Raw genomic sequence first — 26,547 nt, 5'->3', positions numbered from 1 at the left:
TACTTTTTTGGATGCTGTTGTTGTAGCCGCTAAACTAATTTCCGAAGAGTTTTATGAGTTCAACGGGTGTGAGAATAGTTTATCGGATATGAGTCTAGTTGGTAGCAGCCCGAAATTTCCAGGTGCTCGAAATGTGCGACCAAATGTTTAGTAAAACTATCAAATCTTAGTTTTTTTTAAGAGGACTTCACTTCTCATTTATCCCAGAATTCTAAAGTAGCATTTATTGATAAGAGTGAATTATTTCTGATGTTAGCTCGGATTTACAATCAGGCCAAGTCCTTCTCAGTTATGGAGGAGTAAAAATGTGAAGCACAGGTTAATTTTGGATGATTTCTAGAACTTTTTTTTTACTATTCGCCCTAATATACTAAATATCGACATACATATGTATAATTGGACATAAGACAGTTTGAGAAAAAAATATTTTCCGGAAAATATAGCGTAATCCAAACCTGAGCTATCATTGTTTTTTATGTATACATATGTACATATTTATTGAAAGATTGGTTTTAGTTATTTGTTTATTAATGCGTATGACAATGTATGGAGCATGGTTCAATTATGTACAGGTTGGCTCATCTCATCAGCTGATTTTATTTATGTCATTGCATGGTCGAAGGGATTGTCAAAAGGAGATGGCAAACTCTAAATGAAACCAACACATTGGCAACATTTTACTTACACATACAAAAACTGCTAAGTTTTATGTTTCCATTCCATACCATTCGCACCAACACCAATACACAGATTTTGACAATTTGAACAGACATATTTTGTTGCTTTACAGATGAGCCAACCTGTATATAGTTGAACCATGGTATGGAGTAAGAAAAATTGAAAAATTTTATTGATAGGTTGCAAACAGGTTTCCGTCAGTTGAGTGATACAATTTTTGTTTTATGAACGGCGAGCTGAGCCAACTGCCAAATTAATTAATCGTTTTTAAATTTTAGAAAAAATCACTTTTTGAATTATTTTTCACATTTCACTATAATGTTTAAAGGAAAAACTGTATCCCTATTCAACACTTTAAAATTTCAAAGGAATGACAGACAGCCGTATAAACCTGTTGAGTGAATCGTGCTGGAAAATATATGTTCAGAAATTTCATTACAAATAGAATGTTGCATTTTATTTATTAGATTGATGAATGTTTAACTTTGTTAATATATATTACGAGCCTGACCCGTCCGCATCTTGCGCAACCAATATAAAAGTCTCTTTTATCAAATATCAACAACACAGCGGATAAGGGGGCTTAGAATATACCCGCGGTAGGTATGCCTGTCGTGAGAGGCTACTAAAATACCGGATTCAAGGGGTTTGTGTAGCGCAGCCCTTTCAGGTTGCAGGGCAATACATAGCTTCTCCAAACCCACTTGTTAACCTCACCTATCCGTGGCGAATCCTGTTTCATTAACAGCCTAGGCTCTGGCGACCCCGAACTCCTCATGGATGTAGGGGGTGGGAGGGCGGGATGGCCTAGAAGGCCGCATGTGGTCATAACAAATCGTTGCCGAGATGTTCGGGCTTGGTACCGGAACGTACCGGATCTGTATCCGGCAAAAGACCGTCAACTCGATAACACACCCCAAGGCCTTCGGGAAGTGTCCTTATCAATACAGCAACAACAACAACAACAACATCAAATATCAACAGAAATCAGCTGTTCTCTTAACTTACAGCTTGCGCTGCCATCTAGCGTATATAATAGCGTATATAATAGATTTCTTTGTGTGCTCACAATCTTTTATTTTTAACAAATTATTTTAATAAAATATAGCTAAACAAAAGCACCACGACTAAAATTGCCCAAAGCTCGCTAATAGCCCGAATCTCCATCTTTACAAACAAAACTTTATTTATAGATTTGGATTCCAAATAAGGGCGAAAAAGGGATCTATGCCATTATGGATAACAGGAGGTGATGAAATTCAATAGAAGTGAAAAAAAACTGCTCATCTCCACTTCATCGAGCAAATAAAATTAAATAAAAATAACAATAACAACATAATCGAAAAACTTAAATAAATAGCATACATACGGATATAGTCTGGTGGGCATACGGGATTATAAATCTGGCAACTCGAGTTCGCATCTCACTCGGGAAGAATGTAATTTCTAATTTAAAAACACAAAAACATCTGACGAAATCTTTGGCAGGATGGAAATAGCTATAATATCAGTCGGTGTGTTTAATTCTTTTCGGCTTTTCTGCCACAATAAACCATAAGAATTTAATAAAAACAAATCATTTTAAAAGGCGTTTGTAACTCATTTAAATACACAAATGTTTAAGAAAGATGAACTGACGGATAAAATTCAAGATCAATCCTGGGAAGAATTGATACGAGCGTTATTTTATTTATTATTTATTTCATTATTCTCATAAGTATATGTACATATATCGATAGCTTAACTTTACTTCTTTACAATATCATTAATCAGATCACCTCTAAAAAAGGCTTCCCAATGAATTTTTCCCATTAAAATATGCTAGAAATGTAAAAAGTCTGAAGAACTCGTATTAATAAAACCTTAGGTGTAGGAATGTATAATCGAATCTTTTGAGACTGCACAGAAGAAATAATAATTTTTTGAAACGGTCTAATATTCCAAATACGATACACATGAACCATTTAAAAAGTAATTGAGAGGTGAGCGTTTTAATTAAGCTTTAAAAATATGTTAAAAAAGAAAATAAAACAAAAATACGCAATTGTACATACATAAGTACATTCTCATGTATGTACATATGGGGTATTCCATCCCATTTCGAACAATTTTGAACCCGACCCCTTTAGAATTGGCTGAAAGTTTTTCTTCTTTTTCTAGCTTACGAAAGACGTTTTTCAAATTTTTTCATCCAACTCAAAAAAAGTTATGAATTTTTAAAAAAACATCGTTTTTGTTTTCAAAATGCTATAACTTTTTCAAAAATTGACCGTTTGGGATTTTTTTTTTTAAATATGTTTATGTTTATGTTTCCGAAAAAATTCAAAAAAATTTTTGAAGTTTTTTTTTGTAATTTTTCAGTTTTTCGAGATTTTCCGAATTTCGCCCTTTTTTTTTCTCATAAGAAACCTCAATCAATTCTGCAATCATCCCCACTAATCCCGGAGTGGGCCGAGAATTCTTTTTTTTTTTTTTATTTAATTGAACAAAAAAACTTTAAAATTTTTTTTTGTATTTTTTCCGAAAAGTACATTTAAAAACATATTAAAAAAAAAAAAATGATCCCAAACGGTCAATTTTTGAAAAAGTTATAGCATTTTGAAAAAAACCACCTTTTCCAACTCAAAATAAGTTTTAAATATTTTGAAAAAAACGGTGTTTTTTCAAAATCCTATAACTTTTTCAAAAATTGACCGTTTGGGATCAGTTTTTTTTTTTTTTAAATATGTTTTTAAATTAACGTTTCGGAAAAAATTTTAGTTTTTTTTTCAATTAAATAAAAAAAAAAAATTCTCGGCCCACTCCGGGATTAGTGGGGATGATTGCAGAATTGATTGAAGTTTTTTATGAGAAAAAAGGGCTAAATTCGAAAAATCTCGAAAAACTGAAAAATTACAAAAAAAAAACTTTAAAAATTTTTTTGAATTTTTTCCGAAAAGTATATTTAAAAACATATTTAAAAAAAAATTCCAAACGGTCAATTTTTGAAAAAGTTATAGCATTTTGAAAACAAAAACGGTGTTTTTTTAAAAATTCATAACTTTTTTTGAGTTGCATGAAAAAATTTGAAAAACTTCTGAAAAACGTCTTTCGTAAGCTAGAAAAAGAAGAAAAACTTTCAGCCAATTCTAAAGGGGTCGGGTTCAAAATTGGTCGAAATGGGATGGAATACCCCATATATAAAACATTATTTCGTTTCGTGAGCGTAAATTTTTTGACTGCGCGGCAGATAATCAGTAGTATCGCGGTCTTTCCAACGGCTCATATGTTGCGAATGGTTGTGCAAAACGATCTCGAGTTGTAGATTGATAACGCTTTTAAACCACAAAAAGCCATACAACTTTTGAATATACCAAAAAATAGAAATAAGATTTGCTAGTTATTTATTTATCGATGCTATTTAATCCAAATGTTTAGCTATGATAAAAAATCGTGTATACCTAAACGTGTTAACACGTAATTGAAGTTGTTAAGTGCAAATCTAAAAAGTAATGCAATATGAAGTTGAAATGAGCGAAATTTACACGTTATTCCCGTTCCTATGAGAGTGAGAAATGAAATTTTTTTAAAGGTGGTTATTATTATCAGAGTTCATTTATGAATGTATGTGGGGCTTTCTATGCCTAATCATACATTCGACTGATTTTACATCACACATTCGGTTGAAATTTGGAAATTTTTTTCAGTTTGACTGTTGAGCAACCCTATGGACTCATTTAGTCTATGCCAGGTCCTCACGGAGCGGCCAGTTTTCGTACACAAAATTTGTTCAAATATACCTACCTATGTACGTTTCTTATAGAACGTGAAGGTAAAAGGGAGTTACATGAACTTCAAATCATACATTAGTTGAGTTCTGATGAGCCATCTAGCTCTGCATCAAATCCCACTGGAACGATCCGGATCAGTTTTATAGGAGTTGGCGTCACTCAACTCATTTGTATTAGTTGTTACGTTCCAATGAAGCGTGATCCAGATACGGATAGAAATTTATTTATTTATTTATTTATTAAGTCTATGAACACAAGTTCTTACAGACCAAGATACAAAAAAGAACGTAGTTCCACTCAAAATTTTTTGACGTATTTGAGGATTTTTGAAGTTTCATAATGTTTGTTGCATGGTTCAACTATATACAGGTTGGCTCATCTTTAAAGCAACAAAATATGTATGTTCAAATTGTCAAAATGTGTGTATTGGTGTTGGTGCGAATGGTATGGAATGGAAACATAAAACTTAGCAGTTTTTGTATGTGTAAGTAAAATGTTGCCAATGTGTTCGTTTCATTTTTAGTTTGCCATCTCCTTTTGACAATCCCTTCGACTATGCAATGACATAAATAAAATCAGCTGATGAGATGAGCCAACCTGTATATAATTGAACCATGGTTTGTTGTTTTATTAGAAGCGTTGCAATACCGTTACTGTTTAAGGCGAAATTGTGGTTTTTCTAGATGGAAATTTCCTTTAGGATGAAAACGCGATGGTCATCTGAGACAATAATAATATGCTTTAGCACGATTTATGTGCATATATGTATATCGATACAGTAAAACATGTAATTGTATTGAAAAATAGTGGATAATGACTCATAAGGGCTCCGCCTGCACTAACACACACAAAATTCAGTCAATCTCGTTGTTAGTCGCCGGAGCCTAATACATTGGTTAATGAGTCATATCTTTATGGAAGTTTGACCCCTAGACAGAATAAAAACTACACGAAAAATCCTGTTGTTCTAGCATGGCCCTATTATTATGCCCCTACAGTGGACATTTCTCAGGGCATGTTGAGAAAAAGTGTACCTCCAAAGTCTTCACATCTATATCAATGCTAAAAGGGCCGAGAATGTGTAAAGGCGGCGCTGCCACAATGTGACACCTAGTACAACGGGCAAAAACACTCTCATAGCTAGTGGCTAACCTGCAGATCTACAGGGTATTGTTCTCCCTAAAAAATGGCTAAACAATTCCCTCGTAAAGCGCAACGCTTGAATTACACAATAAATAAAAAAATAAAAAATGTGGACTTGTAGCCAATTTATCAAGAAATTTATAAGGATCTCCTTTGAGCAAGCAATTGACAAACGTGAATGTTTTGTCAAAATTTTCTGCGCAAACCTACGAACACTTACGAAGGCTGTATTCCTTGCTTTGCATACTTTGATCCATGTTCCTTCCACCAAAACAATTTTCAGGAGCTCGAAAAAACTTATTAAAAACCTTGTTTTCTAGGCTAATATTTCGTATTAAAATATTTCCAAGGCATGCGTCTCATATTTTTTATTTTTTTATTTAAAATAATTATGAAAGTAATTTAGTCGTATTCGTTAATATGAAATCCATCAAAATTAGAAAAATTCGTAACATTTTTCAATCTGGTCGCTTGTTTTTGGTGAAATTGTAATTGTCCCCGCAAAAGTCAAGTGACTAACGTCACATTAAATGGAACTACTCTTTTTTTTGTATCATGTTACAGACTACCAATGAAAAAATTATACAGCATACTATTAACAAAATTCTTAGAGGCTACTAACAATTTTCGTACGATTAAAAAACAGACTACAATTTAGAAATACAAAAAGTTAACAAGTCAATGAAAAACTAGCACTTTCAGACTAATATAAAAGTATTGATAACTAAAAAACACACTTTAATAAATTAATAAAAACATTCTTTGGCAAAGAGAAACCGAGCTCGATGAAATATGAGATCTTATTAAATTCACTCATAACGCGGGTAATTGGGGCATTTCTCGCACAATTCGTTCTACTATTAATGCCATAAAGAGCGGAAAAGCTTCTAAGTTCTCTTCTTGGAACATTAAAATTAATTTTCTCAAGAAGAGCAGCACAATCTGTATCCCCATGGATAAAAAGGTCAAGATTTAAAGGTTTAAGATTTAAAAGAAGTAAACGTGCATTATATGAGGGAAGAGGGCTAGTAAATCTAAGTGATCGCATACAGTATTTAAGAAAAACTTTTTCAACTCGCTCAATTCTGTTAATTACAAACTGTCGGATCGGTCGCCAAATGATAGTGGCATACTCGAGATTAGATCGTACAAATGAATTTTAGAGCAATTTAAGTGTATATGGATCAGAAAATTCCGAACTGTTACGCCGAATAAAACCAAGCATTGCATACGATTTGGCTATGATAAAATTTACATGGCTGTTGAAAGAAAATTTGGTATCATAAACCACACCAAGGACCTTGATTTTATCAACAGTCTGCATTGGATTGTTATCAATGGTATATGAAGTATTTAACTTAAAGCGCAATTTAGAGTTGGTTACGTGAAACCATTTACTAATATTTGAAGAAAGGTGCGATCTAACGCACCAGGAATAGAGACTACATATTAATTTCACACTGAAATTCGAACATATCACGCGAAGACCTTATAATAGAGATAACTTTAAGATCATCAGCGTACAAGAGAAAACTAGCATACAAAAAGCAAGCGCTGATGTCGTTGATGAACAAAACAAAGAGCAAGGGCAAATTTAACATACAAATGCAACAACAAATTGTTGCTGTATTTGCATGTTAAATCTCTATCAGTATCTGGATCACGTTTCATTGGAACAGGAGGCGTATGTATACAGGGTTGCCTGATATTCACAAACTTTTTTTTCCGAAGTTGTCCTAGGTAAAATTTTATATTATAAGTTCCTTAAACAATGCCACAAGTTCGATATATCTAATATATAAAATTCTTGTATCACGTTGTTAGAGGCTTAACTCCTTCGAAACGGCTGAACCGATTCTAATGAAATTTTGTGAGCATATTGGGTAGGTCTCAGAATCGGCCAACGTATACCTTTTTTCGCTACGTGTATAGTGCATTGAGATCAAAACGTGGACCCGAGAATGTACCCGTGAACGCCTAGACAATGTTTATAAGTATGGATATCAAATGAAAGCTGTTGATGAGTGCTATAGTACAGGATAATTTTCATACAACTCGGAGGTTAGGGTCTCGAAATATAGCCCAAAACGTGGACCCGGGTACCCCTAGAATGTGTTTACACAATATGGATATGAAATGAAAACTGTTGATGAGTTCCATAGTACAGGATAATTTTCATACCCCTGGGTGACTAGGGTCTGGAGATATAGGCCAAACGTGGGCCCGTGAACGCCTAGACAATGTTTTTACATTGTGGGTATCAAATTGAAGCTGTTGATGAGTGCTTTAGTACTGGGTAGTTTTCATACCTATTGGTGACGAGGGTCTCGAGATATAGGCCAAAACGTGGATCTGGGTAACACTAGGATGTGTTTTTACATTATGGGTATCAAATTGAAGCTGTTGATGTATGCTTTAGTACAGAGTAAGTTTTATGCCGCTGGGTGACTAAGCTCTCGGAGATGTAGGCCAAAACGTGGACCCGGATACACCTAGAATGTGTGTGTATTATGGATATCAAATGAAAGCTGTTGCTGAGAGCTCTAAAGTTCATTATGAAATTCGATTTAGTCGCATCAACCTGGCAAAACTGATAAATATGCATGCGAAGCCGAAATAAAGACAAGTATTAATAATACCCACATACCTATTTACATACATCCTATTCGAATTGCCTGAAATTTGGTATATAAATTTGCTTATATTAGTATTTACGATGCTTTTTTCCGGGAAGTATACCAGAGACGGACTGGGACTGGGATTAGGACTAGGACTGGGACTGAGACTGAGACTCGGAGTGGGACTGGAACAAAATACATACCACCCTCTGGGACTGGCAATAAGAAGAGAGAAGGAGACTGAGAAAGAGAAAGAATGAGATGAAGATGGAGATAGATGAAGCGAAAAAGACGGAGGGAGGAGCGAATAAAAAGATTAGGAAAAAGTTTAGAGGGGTAGGGCAGAGTTAGACGGAAAAAGCTTATTAAAATGTATGCAGATAGACCAAATTTAGGGCAGAACAACGTTTGCCGTGTCTGCTAGTTTTCTATATAAAATTATTTTGTACTTAAGAAAATAATGCTATTAATTAACAGCTGGGCCGGCTGTTAAACGGATTATTGATACCGATGTTGAATGCATCAGTTTTAACTTCAAAAATGTTTGAAAGAGTGTGTTTATCCAAATTAAATAAACACTTTTCTTTGTAGTGTTTATTGCTACAATTTGAAAGTTTCTAGGCAAAATTTGGTAATTTCATATATTTTGACGAAAAATATGTGGTTTGAAGTGAATGTATGTAATGTAATTATTTTATGGCCTTAATAATTTGTTGTCAGATTTAAAGCAAATATGTATGAGGCCTCGTGTGGAAAAAAGTTGATAGATATATATTACACCCTAGTGCGTTGTCTGAAGGTGGTACCAAGTAAAAGGGATGATCTGTCAAAAACCTATTACAAAATCAAAATCGACAGAGCCAGCCTGTGGATCCGAAAGTGATCCAGATAAATATCATGTTAAATTTTTATCGGGATCTGGATCAGTGTTCATTGGACCTCAGCTATAATGGTGGATACACACATATACAAGAAGTTTTCGTTTGTAAAATCCCTTTACATTCTTGTTTATTTTTTAAAATTTTTATAGTTTGCAGAACTTTTCAATTCCAGAATACATGATGTAATAATAAAGATAACCTCACTTCTTCGGCAGCTCTAAATGCCAGTATTTACGTGTATGTATTTAAAAAGTAATAAATTTGGATTGCTTAATTTTTCGTACAAATTCTTCAAATAAATTAGTTTTCTACAAAATTTTGCCTATATTCTGTTAGGGAATACAAAGTTACGTTACTGTTTTTGGCTGAACAATTTTAGTAACGGCTTATATAAGGGCCGTTCCATTGGTTTATCGAGCTCTGGCTCTGGCTCAAATCTCATTGGAACGATCTGGATCAACTTTATGAGAACTGGCAGCACTAATATAATACATCTGTTTTGTTGAAAATAAGTAGAAACGTACACAAAATTTTAAGATACTGATAGAATTATTAACATTTAAATAGTTTCGCACGTAAGCAAACTATTTATTTTCCTTACATCATCTTCAAGTTGTTTACTCTTTCAGTGTTTTTGCTTTTAAATATGGCGAATTCTTTTATGTATACACAAATGTACACATATTTATTTCAGTGCTACAATGGCTCAACTATATGGTTGGCTCATCTCACCAGCTGATTTTATTTTTTTCATTTCACTGTAGTAGGGATTGTCAGAAGGAGATGGCAAACTTAAAATGAAACCAATGAATTTACAACATTTTCTTACTACATACAAATGCTGCTAAGTTTTATGTTTTCATTCCATTCCATTCGTCTAACAGCAACACTCTGATTTTGGCAATGTGAACAAATGTATGTTGTTGCTGTAGAGATGAACCAACCATATAGTTGAGCCATGAGTGCTACCAACTCAAAAGTGGTTAGCTGCCAAAAAATCTACTACAGAAAACGAAACGAACAGAACTGCTATACGGATCAGTAAATTGAACCAGATAAATATCAGGATCACAACGTTGTTGTTGCATTTGCATGTTAAATTTCTATCCGTATCTCGCTCAAGTCTCAATGGAACGTAACTATAGTTATAATATTTCTAAACGTATAGTAAAATCTACTACGATCGTAGTATAACTCAAAGGCAGTTCTGTATGATAGACAACCCTCTAAATTATGCATGCCGAACTTGTCAGAATAAGGGAAAACGTCAACGGGATGAGAACACCGGAATATTAATTTTATCATGTCAATAATATTTTTTTATTTAATTTTTTTTATAATTTCAATCCAAACTGATTAAAAAGACCAAGTATCATATGATTTTTCATTTAAATTACAAACATATTAAAGTTGTTGAATGTACAAGTAAATATTGTTGGTTACAATTCGGCCAACCTGACTAAGACCGTCCCCGGTCATATAACTTAAAATTAAAGTTTAATTAAATAAATTTATATTAATGTTTAAAGTTTTTTTAAATAATTTAAATTACATTTTATACACAGTATCATCGCCCTACACGTTTAAAGTTATACGATTACATTAGTAGGAAAATTCTTCTTCGAGTTATAAACAAATGTATGTAAAACTTGACAATTTGACATATTCAGATCTTTTAAAATAAAATAAGTTTCCAAAAAGAAAAAAGTATACAAAAATATTTCATAGATCACAAAAGAAATGCACCTTACATTATGTAGTTATGTTTTAATTTTTAGAATCTGTGCACCAAATATGTAATGTCATTCTTACCAATTCAGGAGCCCGCGGGTCAGAATACTTGGGTCACGCTTGAAGAAAATCAATGTTGGTCATTTCTTTTAGGTCATTATGTTCACAAAATATTAAAGAAAGAACGCGAAATTTACTTTTTGATCAGAATTGACAATAATGAACCCAACCAACTGCTTCTTCATGCACATGTATGAGCATTGCCACAAATTTAACTATGAGCATGTTTAAAATAAAAATGTTTATATTTGAAGCAGAGTTTTCATTTTTGATTTAAGTATGGAAAGTTGTAACTCAAGACATTTTTAAAATAAATACGAGTATATTTAAATTGAAAATGCAGCATTTTTAAATCAAATATAAAACATTTTAAAATGCAAAATGCATTTTTATTTTAAAAATTCCATTTTTAATTTAAAGATGTTTTGCTTTGTTTTGAAAATTTTAATTTTTAAAACGAGAATGACCTCGTATACAACGTGCATGGGAAGAATAAAAATTTAATTTTTGATTTTAAAATGCGATTTTTCTCTGAGTGATGGCGGTCTTAAACTGTGACTGTAAGACGTCTCCATTGTTTAATTGAAGTTTTAATTTGACTAGAGTAAGCTAAATTAGTTTAAGCTAAGCTTAACCAACTACTGAAAAACGGGGCCTAAGACATTTAAATAAAACCATTAACTGCAGTCTGGCTGCTGGACAGTCATTATACGTATGCCTCGGTGCCTGCTTTAACTGCATATGTACCCACAAAGCTCATACCTCTTGGTCTGCTCGCCTGTGGATGATAACACCATCCGAGGCTGGATTATATTTGGCACTGTCTTCAATTTTCGTACTTTTACTAGGAATCAGGGCATAGTTGAAGACAGACCCAACAAATTATTGCCACAAATTGACAGAACGAAATATAGTAATGAAAAATTGTGTGTGGTCAATAAGACTCAGCGTTAATTACAACGAGTTAAACCACTTAACATCGTAAATGTAATTTACCACTTTGCCAGAGACATTTGTCCATATGGGTATGCGAACATAAGTGTTGCACTAAAAGCAAGCAAACACAACAACAAGTTACAGGAAGTTCATGTTTTGTGTGTTGCAGCTTCCGGTTTTACAGCTTTTATTTAAACGGCACAAAAAAGCACAATTTGTGTGTTGAGTATGTTTTCTTCATTTGGTTTTCCTCTTTGCCAATGTTGGCTGGCTTTTCCACACAACGTTACGTACTAACGTCACAATTTACCGCAAAGTGTGCTGATTAGTTTTTTATGTTAATGTGGTTATGGGTTATGGTAAAGCTTTCGACATTTGCTATTTGCAAAAAGCATTTCTAATTAGTATATTAGTTGTTGTAGACATTTCTTTTTGAATATTCATTAGACCGGGTCGCAAAAAAAAATGTAAAAAACCGCCCCTAAATACGGAGCTTATGTTGAGAGGGGTTCGAAAATTTTATTTTTTTAATATTATTTATTTTTTGATTGTATGAAATACAGCCGAAATTGTTTTTTTATTGTAACTTGGCAATTTGACATACAATTTTTGAAATTGGTACATCATTATTTTGGTCTTGGACATGGTGGAATAACCAGGTGAAGTAAGCCGTCAATTGTCTCGCTCTAAATTCTTCTTTATTCTGTCTATCTGAAAATTTTCACCAATGTTGTCTCCGAAAAAGTGTTGTTTTTTGCATTTTTTAGGAGTAAAATATGATACTTTTTTTTTACGTTAAACAGTAGGGGTGAATATCAATGGCCCTTTACTGGATTTGATTATAGAGATTCATCATTTGGGTATCTTTGGTGTTGGCATCCATAAGTAAGGCCGTCACAAACTAGTACGTCCATATATGTACGAGTATGTATGTTTAATTTGTTACAAAAAATTGAAACAGTTCTTTGTTAAAACAAACTATTTGTATTCACGTCATATCCAACTAAGGATTTTCGCCTGTGCAGCGCTAATGAAGACATTCGAGAAATGGTTTTGTCATTCCTACAACAAGAACACCAAAACTGTCGTATTACACCTTATTTATGTAAAAATTTGATTAAAACAATGGAATTCTTGCCAATAATAGGGAAAATTTAAAAATCTCGACGAAAATTGGAAAAGAAGGGCGGCCTAAACATCTTCGGAGATGAATCTCGCGTTGTACTTTTTGTTCCAATCTCAATCAAATATTTTGTGTTAATCGCGTCAGCGACAGCATTTGCAGACTCGCTCGCACCACGAAGTTCGCTTCCTAGTTTCACTAAATAAACTTTTGGCCCTACGGATGCTACAAATAAGCCTTATTTATAAGTAAGAGTATATGTAAATATCACGCATATTAAGTTCATTGATTTTTATGCGCACATGCTGAATAGCATGGGATAAAAGTCAGGTTGATTGCTAGCTATAAATAACATTAAAAGTGCTAGAACTTCTTTGTTTATGAACTTAATCGAATGGATCAAAAGCAACAATGTCATGAATTTGGAAGTACCTTTGTCCACTAAACCAAAAAAGATACTTTAGGGGGGATAAAGCCGAAGTCAGGTAAAGTCATGTGAAAATGACTTCTTAGCTTGAATGGAAAATATGCAGCTTTCAATAATGGCATTTCAATTCTAAAAATCGGATGTCAAATAACCAAGTTAAAATAAACAAGTAAGGAAGTCTAAGTTCGGGTGAAACCGAACATTGCATACCCAGCTGTACACTTGAAATGCTGTTGTTGTTTGTTTTGTGTGCTTAATAGTGTTACGAGGCTGCCCAATACTACATATACATATGGATCTATTCTGAACTAATTTTTCTTCAAGTTGTGGCTCTTGAAACATAGAAAATTGCATAGTAATAAAATTGGAAATTTTTCCTATTTATTGTTATAAATCCACTTGGGAAATGAAATACGATTGCTATAAAGATTTTTTTTTGCAATGATATCGCTTATTTTATTCGTCCACCACCCTTTCACAAATCTTTTGTATAAAAGTGGGCGTGGTCTTTAACCTATTTCGTTAATTTTTCTTCAAAGCATTCCTTATAGTAAAGGCAACCTCTCTGACGAAATTTTGTTACGATATGTCTAACGATTTTTGATTTATCATTAATAATATTTGCAAAATTGATTTTATCACAAGTGGGCGGTGACAGGCCCATTTAAACAATTTTTTTCAAATTTTTGTCAAGAGTCTCAATATCAGTGCACAAGTCAAATTTCAACATTCTAGGTGTATTATTTACTAAATAATCAGGTTCTTTGTGTTTTCCAAAATGTTATATATATAAAAATTGGGCGTGGTTATCATTCGATTTCGCTCATTTTCAATACCAATCTATTCTGGGTCCAGATAAGCGCGTGTACCAAAACTTGGTGAAGATATCTCAACATTTAATCAAGTTATCGTGTTAACGGACGGACGAATCAAATTTTTTTTGGATCTTGTTCATTTTGATATATGGAAGTTTATATCTATCTCGATTCCTTTATACCTATAAAACCAACCGTTAACCAATCAAAGTTATAATAACGTGTGTACAAGTACAGCTGGGTATAAAAAAACAATTTCGGCTGTATATCGAAAAATTTTGAAAAATTTTTACAACACCCTCTCAACCAACCCAACAACACAGCTCTAAAAGTAAACTTATGCAAGATCATACATACATACATACCTCGTTTCAACATTTACTAAACTTTTTAGAAACGCAAACAAGGGTCTTAAATTTGGCTTTTGCAGGAATTCGCTATTTGTAACGTAGTCTCCATATTTATATACATATATATTAAACCGTGTCAGATTTTTATCGGTTACTCTTTTCCAAACATTCTCAAAAGCTTATATTAAACGATTTTGTGTTTGTATTAGAGCTGTGCCTGCTATGTCGAGATATGGCAACTCCTCTGCCACTAATGACTGGTGCCTTGACTTCGCGAGCGCAGGACACGAACACAGAAGGTACTCAGCCGTTTCTTCCGGCACCTTGCACTTACTAAATCTGCTGTTATTGACGAAGCCTTACTTATGACGCCAGGAGGCAGTGTCCAGTTAGTTTGCCCATCGTGAGCCATAAGTCTACTCTCTTCAGAGAAATGAGCAACTTTTTGAGTCTAATGTTGTAGGATTTGCACATGATCTTAGACATTATTCAGCCCTGTGCTTCTGTTCATGCCTTTACTGCTTGATGTGTGTATTATATGAAACTCCTGTCTTCTTTTGATTTCTCCCTCACGGATTGGGACGCCTATTGTCGATTTATCGAGTGCTGTACCCTCCTTTGTCAGCTCATCGGCTTTTTCGTTACTCTCTATCCGTTATGACAGGAAACCCAGTACAGATGTATGGTCCGGCCTCAGCCGAGTTTTTCGATTGTTTCTTTGCATTCCAGTCCATTTCTTGGTCAAGTACTATTGCCTTTGCAAAAAATATATATGTATTAGAGCGGGTCAAATTGTATGGAGTATAGCAAAAACGTAATCTACAGATGTTTGTATGAAAAATTGCTGAAGACACCATAGCTCTAAGTCCGATTTCGAGTCCCCCACTTTTGAAAAATAGATATTTTGCCATATGAATTGTAGGGTTTGGCCAAGAAATCTTCATAACTTCTGATAGAAATATAGGAAAAATATCATATTGGGCCTACTTTAAAGGTATTTTACGTACATTTCAGAATCTGTATTAATATCTATAGTGTTTTTGAATTTTAGTAGAGATATCAGGCTTAAATTATGAGAAATTAGCCTAAAATGAACTTTTTATATTATCATTTTTTTATATTATCATTTTTAAAAAATTTCTTTTGGAAAAAAATTTTTTTCTTTACAGCTAAAATCAGTTCAGAATATTTCCAACTATTTTCATTCAGACAGTTTTTCTTTTTTCGTTTTAGTAGAAATATTTTTGCTTAGAATCATCTGTAGATTACGTTTTTGCTATACTCCTGATGGAAAAAAAATTTGACCCGCTCTAATATATATATAAATATAATCTTCATTAAATGAACCAAATCAGTACAAAACATAGGGAGTCTTCATGAATTTGAATTTTTAAATTTTGCCAATATACATACATTTTAAAGAATGTTGTTAAAGATTCGGATTCATTCTGGCAATGTAGTTTTTGCATTCTGGTCATACACAGATGCATTGAGGCTAATTTTGTGGCTCTAAAAATTATACTTCTGATATTAGGCTACCACGGGGCACAATTTAGAAAGACATATTAACTCTGATAGTGCTTCATGACTGTTATATCACTGAAAGAAAACAATGGTAAAATCAACCGAATTACTGGCCATTTCAGTTGATATTTCTGTCGATTTTTATCTATCGCAAATAGCTGTTGAATCAACTTTGCACATTTTTTGATTCTGAATCGACTGTTTTTAACAGTCAAATCAATAAAAAGGGCTAAGCAAATGTAAGCCACAGCACAAAAAAAAAAATTACAAATATAAAACGTTTCAATAACAACAAACCCGATTTGTTGATTTCACTAGCTTCATATCTTGCGGTGATTGCTTTCTAACCTATAGTCTACTTATGTATTAATTTTACGGCTGGGTACTACCACTTGAACTTAAACGAGTTATTTGTATTGTAACGAATTTAGAGAAATTCCGTTTATTCCAAACATTCTGCTAACGTTCGAATCTCTAAACTGTTGAATAAATAACTCCAATATTCAATAATGCAAAATGGTCTTTATGATACTACTTTTAGAGTACTTCACAAGAGCACTTAACTTCACAACCAATAGCGTGCTTCAATCAAAACTGATTACTGACTACTCAGCTTGCGCTGCTTTTATACTCTCTGCTGCCTTGTCCGCATATTTATCTAAATGTCTAGACGTTTCTGCTTCTAGCATCTCCTGCTTGGTTACCAGCTATATGCGTGTTTATTTGTAGTTTATAGCCTCTGGCATGCCATATGCGTGTGTATATGTGAGAACTACTTCGGCTGATGATTACATGTGTTTATGAGTATCTCTCCGTTGATGATGATTGATTTGTTTACGTACATACGAGTGGCTGCTTAGTATCGGCTTAGTGATGCTAATATTCGTCACAGTATTAAATGACAATAATCGAAAACCAATTACATACACCTAGCCAATATTGAGCTTACTTAAATAAAAAATTTTCGGAACGGTCTAATATAATTGTAAATATGTACATATGTGTATGTACACACGAGCTTGCAACGCATTTGAGCGTGGAAATATATATGTTTGTATATTTGAATGACTGACAGTTTATTGGCCATGTCGGATTTTCACTTTTCAATTCAAATAAGCGCAATTAATCGAAAATTTTAATACATTTTTAACGGTAAACGGCTACTTAATAAAACGCTTCCAAATGAAAAGAATGTAACATAACAAGTTGATGGATATATGGAATTACTGTAGGTTTTAGTTGTAAATTCTTGTAATAATCAATGATAAATTTTATTGATAAATTTTTTTGTATGAAAGCCACAACGTCGCACAGTGGTTCAGGAGCGGAAAAAAGTAGGTAGGTAGGTTGATGTAAGAATTGCAAAACCTGTTTTTGCATACTTTTTCTTTTTAGCTAATTGAATGAGTGATGCGAAAAAGTTTTTCCAATTTCACTGTTTGGTATATATATAATCTGCAGGAAAAATCGGAGAAGTAGTTCACCGAAATAAAGGAAGATGGTATAGTCAACAAATCAGGTTGTTAATTCAACCAAGTTTCATGTGAAGGAAACAAATTTGTTTAATTATTTCAACGGAAGAAAAACTGATGGTCTCCAATCAATCTACATAACTGTTTTGTTTTTTTCTGTTAAAAGAATTGATTTCATTGATCATTTCCATAGCAAACAACTTTCAATATTATACAAATGCATCAGGGCACAGGAGTACTCCGAAGGGCGGGATATTGTCACCACTGCTGAGAACGCTGGTCATCAGCTCGGGCGTATCGATGTGGGACCCGTCAAACTTACGGCATACGCAGACGACGTTGCAGTTTTCATAAGTTGGGCGCATATATTATATATACCTGGGCATCTAATGTCGGGTGGGTCTTGTTTACTAAGAGGCATATGGTCCCGAATTCGTCTGGGTCAAAGCTAAGAGGTGTGACCCAGCAGGAGAAACCTTATACGTAATATCTAGGAATCATTCTAGACAGTAAGTTATAGTGGATGCTTAACGTGGAGGATATAGAAAAGAAGGCCTGGCCAGCACTTTATGCACTTAAAAGAATGCTGGGGTATACGTGGGGTCTATCGCCCTCTCTCCCTCATCGATATTTAAAACGATTGTAAAGCCAATCCTATACTATTGTTTGGTAGAGCGCCACTCAAAAACTTAGGTACCTGAAAAAATTAAAGGAGGAGCCCTGAAAACAACGCCGACGGTTACAATGTATGCCATTCCACCTGTAGACCTTGTGGCGAAGAACATAGCGTTAACAACTTCAACGAGACTCATGCTTCGGGGCAGCTTGAACGCAGACAGTGTTATCAAATATGTTCGGACAGGCTACCATCTTCTCTACCTGTGCTGTCTCTTAGAGCAGAGGTAGAGGTGGAAGATTGGCACATATGTGCCAAAAGGCAGACGAAGCGACACACGTGTACACCGATGGTTCCAATGTAATGGAAGGAGTAAATATACATTTGGGTATATGGGAATAGGTGGAAATGAAAAAGCGGATGAGATAGCTAATCAATCGGATTGGGTGAGATTAAAAGAAAGTGAAAGCTACAAATGATCAACGCGGGGCTGCCAAGTGTCGTAGATCATGTGCAAGTCTTAAAACCTTAGACTAAGAAAGATGCTCTAATTTTTTAGAAGAGGGACTTGAAGGCTCAGAATGGGTATTCTGACTGGACACTGCATTCTTGTGTAAAAAAAGGCTCCGTGGTAATTTAGACCGAGCTTCTCTTCTAATTTGCGTCGTGCCCCTTTAATTTTCCGTAAAAATTGGCGGGACGGCACCTACATGTTTTATACCGACTCCGAACGGCATCTGAATTTTCACTGAAAAGCTTTTCATGGCAGAAACACACTCGAAATGTTTGTCAAATTACTTCCGAGGGCCGACCCCGATAAGAAAAATGTTTCTTATTTAAAAACCTTATTTCTAAATTTTTTGATGTTACTTTGCCCGGGAGTTGAACCTAGGACCCTCGCACAGGTCCTGATTTTTGATAGGGTTTTTCAGTTTGGTCGTTGAGCAAACTCCTGGTAACACTATGGACTCATTCAATCTATTCGAGGTTCATAAGGTCACTTCAACTCAACCGAACCTATGCTCGCTGATACGAATAGATTAGGGTGCGGGCGGGAGTAATCCAAAGATTTTCTGATCCCAGGCCGTTTTTTATCGGCCCGTGAAATCTGAGATGCCAAATCTCTGAATGGGTTCTCCCATATTTCGTATTCTTCCTTGTAGAAAAGGCGAACTGATAGTTTGTATCGCAGACTGTCAGTCAATTTAGTCCATTTTTGTTGTGTTTACGGCTGTGCCCGTACGTGTGCACACGAGAAAAGATAGCGATCGGAGCACATTGTATTTCAAGCGCAGATTATCTATTTTTTTGTAACGGAGCTCAAATTTTTTGTAATATTAATCAGCCATAAGTCGAGATCTACGATGGCTTTCCAGCTCCGTTTTAATAAAAAAACTCGAAAGATAGCAAGGTAAAAATTATATCAAGGTATTTAGTCTAAACATCAATATCTTCTGTTTCGTTAAAAGGACAAGCTCTGTGTTTCTAGTACATATCTCTTAACGATTTGGAGCTTTCCAAGAACCAATAACCGGTTTTAATTAATCCTCAAGTAGAGAGGTTCGGAGAAGGGAGGACTGATTACTCTCCCCTTCTGTATGGGCCCATATAGATGGAATTCTCTGCCTCACATCAACTTCGACTCCTTTTACTTTTATCTCGTACCTGGTACCGTAAACAGAAATTCGCATTATTTAACTTAAGCTTTACCTATAATGTCATTAAAATAAATTTTGCTTCATTTACTAACTAATTAACAGTACAAATTTCGTATAAATTAAATAGAAAATATTTGAAAGTAAAATAAGTACAAAAATAAAAACATGCATAATTATAATAATTATTACCATAAATATATAAAAATTGCTATTCAACATGAAACTAATATTTACCATTGTTTTTGTTGCACTTTAAGCCACAGCTGGTTGGGAAGAAAGTTTTCATTACTTGCTATGCCAAGAAGTGCCAAAAGAAGCCGGTACATAATTTTGTTGCATGTTTTGTTTTTGCTTTTCATATTAATTAAGCTAATTAATAGTGATTTTGCAGCAGTTGGTGTAAAAATATGACTTGCACACAGCAATGACTTTCCCAATGTCAGTAGCTTTAAACGCTGCATTAACATTTTTTGCATTTCTTATTTTTACGTAGAATTGAATTTTGCGCTAAGTTTACAAAACTTAGTTTAATAACTGGTTTGATTCCGTAAACTGTATTCAACAAGTTTTATGAGGAGTTGATTATTAAAATTGTATGCGCTTAGTTTCTTTAATGAACCGAAGGCTCGAGAAGTTTCGTCAATCTCGTAGGCAAGAAGAATACGAGGCCTATTACGACACTTCCGATAAAATAAGCAGTTGTCGTAAGACCACGTATACACACACCCTAATGTACAATCAATCAATAATAGATAATCTAGGCGTTCACATATGTCCCATCCCTAGGAACTAAATGATTTGCTGTAAAATTTTCACCTTTCTCTTTTATTTAGTTGTAGTAGTTATCTAGAGGTGACATCCTAGAGATGGTTCTAGGCCTAGAAAAAGAAATCGGCATCCTTAGTTTTTCCTTAGTTACCGGGACAATTTCATATGGCGAATTTAGTTATTTAGTTATCTATTAGGACTTAAGTACTAAAGTAAAAGGACTTTGTTTTATAGAATAAAAAAATATCTATCCTTTCTTCGAAGGATTAAAGACAAGAGGACATGAAAAATTATGTCACGGCATGCTGTCACAGAAATATGGACAACTATAGACATAATCAATCTCTTGCAAGCCAAAAAAGTTCCGAAACTATTTTGATCTGATTCTCAAATTAACCTGGACATAGCCTCAAAATATTCTCATATATTCCCAAATTAATTCAAAACTACTCTTGAAATCTTAAGCAATGCCTCAATTCTTCGTAAATAGCATCGAAATTATTCAAGAATGGTCCCGACACTATACAGTGAAAGCCCCAAATGATCCGAATTTGATCTGCAAAATAAATATGAATCTGAGGACCTTTTCGCAGTGGTCCCGAAATTTTCTAAAAAAAAAAAAAAAACTGCTCCAAGATGTACACAAATAATCCCAAAAATCATTCCGAAGCTATCCTAAAATCGTTTCGAAATGATCCCTTAAACAGTCGCAATGTCCGATTATGATATCGAAATTTTCGTAAGAAAAGCTTTTGAGTCCCAAACTATACCATCAGAACATGAAATTAAATTTGAAGAGGTTCCAGTGAAGTCCTGCTGTAAAAGCTCATTTTCAAAACACTTCATAAACGCCTTAACTCAGAATTTGCTTCAAAAACGCCCTGTCTCAGTATTTGGTTGAAAAAAGCCACATTATACGTTTACAATGATAGACCATTTTTGAAACAATTATTGGGATGGGACATTTTTCAACTGAATCTTGAGGCAGGACGCTCTTCAAAAATTATCTCGTATACAGCGTTTTTCACTTCTTCTCTCCAACTTCCTTTTATCTCCCCTTCTTCTCTTTTTTCCTCTCCATTACCCTTTCCCTTTCTCTTTCCTTCTCCCTGCCTTTCCTCTCCATACCCCATCTCTTTTCTCTCCCTTTCCCTCTCCCCTCCCTTTCCCATACGCCTTTCCTTTACATTTCTCCTCCCTCCTCATCGCCCACCTTCCTTGCTTCCTTGAAGCTATCCTGACAGTTTGAACAACATCGGATAGCCAGTTTCGGATTAAATAAGCTTATCCAAACCAATTCAGTTAGCAACACGTGTTTTGCGTTTGATCTTAACGGTCATATCTCCTACCCACCACGCAGTCAAAGCGAAATACTGTTTTCATTGAATTTCCATCTATCATTTCCTTTCATGCACTTTCATATTTATTTTTTTTTTTACTTTGCAGTGACGTGAATAATCAAAATGATATCATTGTCAACAACAGCAATAGCAATGACAGACGATGCTCCAACAGATGCTGGAGGTGGAGAAGATGAGAACATAGTTGATGGAAGAGCCACTGAGGCAGCCAAGCAAGAAACAAGAATAATACAACAAATTATAAGCACAAATAACCCAATAACTGATATTGTGAAAGAAAGTAATGCAATAACGGTAACAACAACAGCAACTGCTAAAACAGCTGCAGTGAATGTAGTGGGAAAACAAAAACCGGAGCTAGCACCGCTACCAGCAGCTGCAACAGAAAATACAACACCACCACTCATCAGCCCCAGTAAGATACCATACTTGCAACAGCAACATACCAGCCACGTACAAGACGCGGCATATGGTGGCAAACAGTTGAAACAGTTATTGCATACACTGCCAGATCCATTTCGTCGTTCCGCGTCATTGCGCATGCGCGGAAAAAAATCAAATTTATACAATATTTACACCAATGGACAACGCAATTTGACAATGGAACATAACACACGCAGCACGCCAACAACAAAAGCAAGAAAATACCCGCTAACAGGAGTGGTACCTGAAATACAACAACAACAACCACAACAACATGACATACACGACGTCGGCCACACCAACGCAACCGGCAACAGTTCACTTTTTGGGGGTGCAGCAGCACGTTACAAGCCTGCAGTCGCTTCAACGTTTGGTGGTTCAACATTGACGAAGCAATCACCCACTTTCACAGTTGGTAATCTGACGCGTTCGCAATCGTTGCGCCGAAGTTTACGAAATTATCACAACGTTTATAGGCAACAAAATTGTTTCAAAACGGATACAATAAAGGAGCAAAATTCTGGAGGCGCCACAATAATTGGCACTGAAGCTGTTGGAATTGGTGCTGCAATAGGACGTGAGACAAGTGATAATGTGGCGCCGCTAAAATCAAAGTCACAGAATGCACAGCTAGAGCCTGCTGCTGATAGTGAAAATTGTGTAGTACCGAATGGCAAAATGCAGGAAAATGACATAATGTACGGCAAAGCTTGTGAAGATGGTGGTTTGGGAGAGCAGCGAAGCTTGGAGAAGCATATACAGAAAATGGTGTGTAAATAATTGTTTGCATTTATGTATTTAAATTTTGCATATTTTGCCTTTAGTTATGCATGTGGGTATATGTATTCATTTGAAAATATTATTTATTTGGTATAAGTTTGAATATTTCGCGTTCTATTGATTTTTTGTAGCGCATTCGGAAAAATTTTATAAGTGAACGAATATATCTTCATTTGCCCACGAGTATCCTTCTGCAGGCAGTTACGCCGACACAAACACAATCACCATTATCTACTTTATATGCACATTAGTCGGGGTCGAAAAAACTACATAGTTGCAAAAGACCGCCCATAAATTTAAAGCGTATGTTGAGGTAGGGTGATATAAGGTCAACGGCGAGAAGGTCAATTGACGTTATGAACTTTTGAATGGTCTTAAGGGCAACTGACTTTATGAACTTTGTTGATTTGACCTAATGGCCATTTAGGAAATTTCCGTTTCATGTTATGACCAATTAGGGAACCATTGTCATTAGGGCGGGTCGATTTGTGGGGAGGCAAAAAAATCGCCCATTGCTCTGTGAAAATCATATTCTAGGGATCAAAATAAGAAACTTTGCCGAAGGAGCCATACCTCTAAAACGAATTCTGATGTCTGATTTTTACATCGACCCGCCCTAATAGTCATATACAACAATTTAAGTTTAGCCCGAAAACAAAAAACTTGCGTAGGATGGATTAGACGTTAACACCCATATTCTGACTCGCAGTGAGTATAGTTCCTATTTCAGAGCTGTTTAAAAATTTTTATATTGAAGTGCAAATCACAATACATATACAAATTATATGTACACTGAAACTTTTTTAAATTGAATAAAAAAAAATTATTTTAAATGTTTAAAGAATGATGGTCCCGATCAACTTTACCAGAAACAAATGGTTTCGGGCTTTTTGAGAAGAATTTTGTCGTGTGATTATTGGTCTTATAACCGGCTTATTATCGATAACGAATATATATAATCGACTTATCATTTTGTCATAGAAGGGTTACATATTTGTCATCGATTTGATATTGAAGTTTTATCGGTACTGTGTCATAACAAGCCGGTGACACATAGTTAACAAAACGATAACTTTTTGATAAAAAATCACATAACACTCATGTTGAGTTCCAATGCAGCGTGATCCAGATACGGATAGAAATTTAACATGCAAATGCAACAACAGTGTGATCCATTCAATATCTGGATCACTGTTCATTGGAACGCGAGGCCTGATAAGAAATTGGTAAAAATTTGATAATAAATCGGTAGCATATTGTAAACCAAAACTTTTCAATAAGAAACGGCTAACTCATCAATTAAATTAAATTTATTTAAAATTACTTTAATTTATTTCAACTTTATTTTATATAATTTTATTTTATTAATTTATTTTATTTTATTATTTTATTTAATTAAAATTTTTTTTAAATTTTATTTTACTTTGTTCTATTTTATATTATTATTATTATTTTTTAAATTTTTTTAGTTTCGCTGGTTCCAATCGAGCTCAATAATTTTTGTTCATTATTTTTATTGTGATACATTTTTTCTTAATTGAAAAAAATTGTTAATTAAAATAGAAGAAAGAAAAAATTTTAGACAAGTGCTCGGTGTATAGATCTATTTCGGGAACTGCTAATTTCCTCCATCAACAACGTTTACGCGCGGCTACCCCAACCATTCAGCTATAACGGCGGTTGTTTGTTTGTCTTATAAGTGTAATCTAAGCTGTAACCCCTGCACAATACGCCTTAACCCTTTCCAATCGGGACCAAAATTTATTTGTAATATATTTGATCTTGGTGTTACCGTTTGAAGGGTGAGATTGGAGAAAATCCGAAATTGTAATTCCATTACAATTTACATTCAGGCCTGTTCTGAATTCCGATTCCGATCAATTTTTTCGGAATCGAAATGGATTGGTGTTCTCAATTTCGATTCCGATCAAAAATTATCGGTTTGAAAAGTATTGCCCCTGAGCAGTCGGAATGAAAATTAATTGACAGATTATACACAAATGTTGCGATATTTGTCTTTCAAATAATTTTTTTTTTAATTTTTCTTTTTATTTGGAAGAGTTGTGTGTATTTTTTTTATTTAAATTTGAGTTAAATTGGCATAATAAATCTTTCTTTAAAAACTTCTATCAAGAAATCTATTAGGCAAACAAATCGATGCTGATCGAAATGAAGTCGACCTGTTCTGAATTCCGATCCAGCGCATTTTTACGATTCGCACGCACAATAGCACATCTTGCGTCTGCGCAACCAAAAACCATATCTGCAGCATTTTTTAATAAAAATAAAATTTTATGATACTTAAACCAAAACACATAAACAAAAACAGATGATTAAACTGGTTACCGAATCGGAAGGAAAACGATTCGAAATCGACTTCGAATCGATTTTTTACAATCGGAATTGAGAACACCAAATAGAAACCGAGTCGAAATCAATGTCGTTTTACTTTTCATTCCGAGTCGGAATTCAGAACAGGCCTGATTATGTTTTTCCCCATACCGGAAGCAAATATGATTTTTCAGAGATCCTCTTGAAGGGCAGTTTCCTGCAATTTTCTATTATTTTGTATGGGTACCGACTCATCCTAATGTATCTATACTTTCATGCTCCATATAGACGTAAGCAGTGCATCGTGTAAGAAGATTGAATAACTTGCAATTATAGGAGCACTCTTACATACAGACATAGGTACATAGTACGCTAAAAGTTCAGCTGAAGGGGCATTGTATACAAAATTCATGAGCTTCGATTGTTTTTAGGTCAAAGGAGCATAAAATTTTCCCACAGAATTTTCTTAAGCACGTGTGAAATTTTTAAAGCTGAAGGGCCTCTCAAAGCTTCTACTTGTATTGGTGTCTTCTGTGCTCATGCTCTGATGTGATGTGCGGTTAAGCGTACAGTGTGTGTAAACAATGTGTATGTGTTCTCGACTTCGGTGTGTGATGTACTATCAGTTTTCATCGTGGTTTCGATTCCGATTTCGGCCTGATTTTAATACGCCTTAATCTACTGTCTCGATTTTGGTCCCACTATCGGTTGCGGACTCTGTTTGGGTTAACAATCGGTTTCGGACCCAGCTATGGTTTCGGATTTAATCGCGATTTCGGGTTTGCTTCCAACTTTGGTTTAACTTTTTGTCCGGCTTCGGTTCCGCATCGATTTTGGTATCGGTTCCAATTGGGGTTTGATTCATGCTTTGATCCCGAATTTAGTCCGGGTTTCGGTTCTGCATCGATTTTGGTTGCGGTTCCTATTCCGTTTTGGTTCAGTTTTGTTTCGTTTCTTGCTTTAGTCTCGAATCTAGCTCGGGTTTGGTTCAGGTTTTGGTGCGGTTTCCTTAGCGCTGTCTGGTATTGTCTTAGTTCCGCTTTGCATTCCAGTTTCGTTTTTGGTTCTTTTTCCTGTTTCGC

The 26,547-nt window shown here is 34.7% G+C and overlaps 1 protein-coding gene across 6 annotated transcripts in view; it reads left to right on the top strand.

Moving 5' to 3' along the window:
• qtc (quick-to-court) overlaps positions 1–26,547 on the top strand; it is a 112,409-nt gene that overhangs the window by 27,873 nt on the left and 57,989 nt on the right. For 2 of the 6 annotated variants that reach the window (XM_067768163.1, XM_067768157.1), the window contains exons 1-2: positions 3,928–4,249; positions 22,017–23,122. In XM_067768163.1, coding sequence (XP_067624264.1) covers positions 22,034–23,122 — 1,089 coding nt within the window. In that variant the 5' untranslated portion in view covers positions 3,928–4,249; positions 22,017–22,033. Of the gene's footprint in view, positions 1–3,927; positions 4,250–22,016; positions 23,123–26,547 lie in introns of those variants that run through there. The other 4 variants (XM_067768162.1, XM_067768158.1, XM_067768161.1 and 1 more) reach the window with 3 other exon arrangements.

This window comes from Eurosta solidaginis, chromosome 2 (assembly GCF_040869045.1).
Source record: "Eurosta solidaginis isolate ZX-2024a chromosome 2, ASM4086904v1, whole genome shotgun sequence".
Taxonomy (NCBI): Eukaryota; Metazoa; Arthropoda; class Insecta; order Diptera; family Tephritidae; genus Eurosta; species Eurosta solidaginis.
The sequence above is the reverse complement of the archived record's forward strand: the minus strand, read 5'-3'. Positions and strand labels throughout refer to the sequence as shown.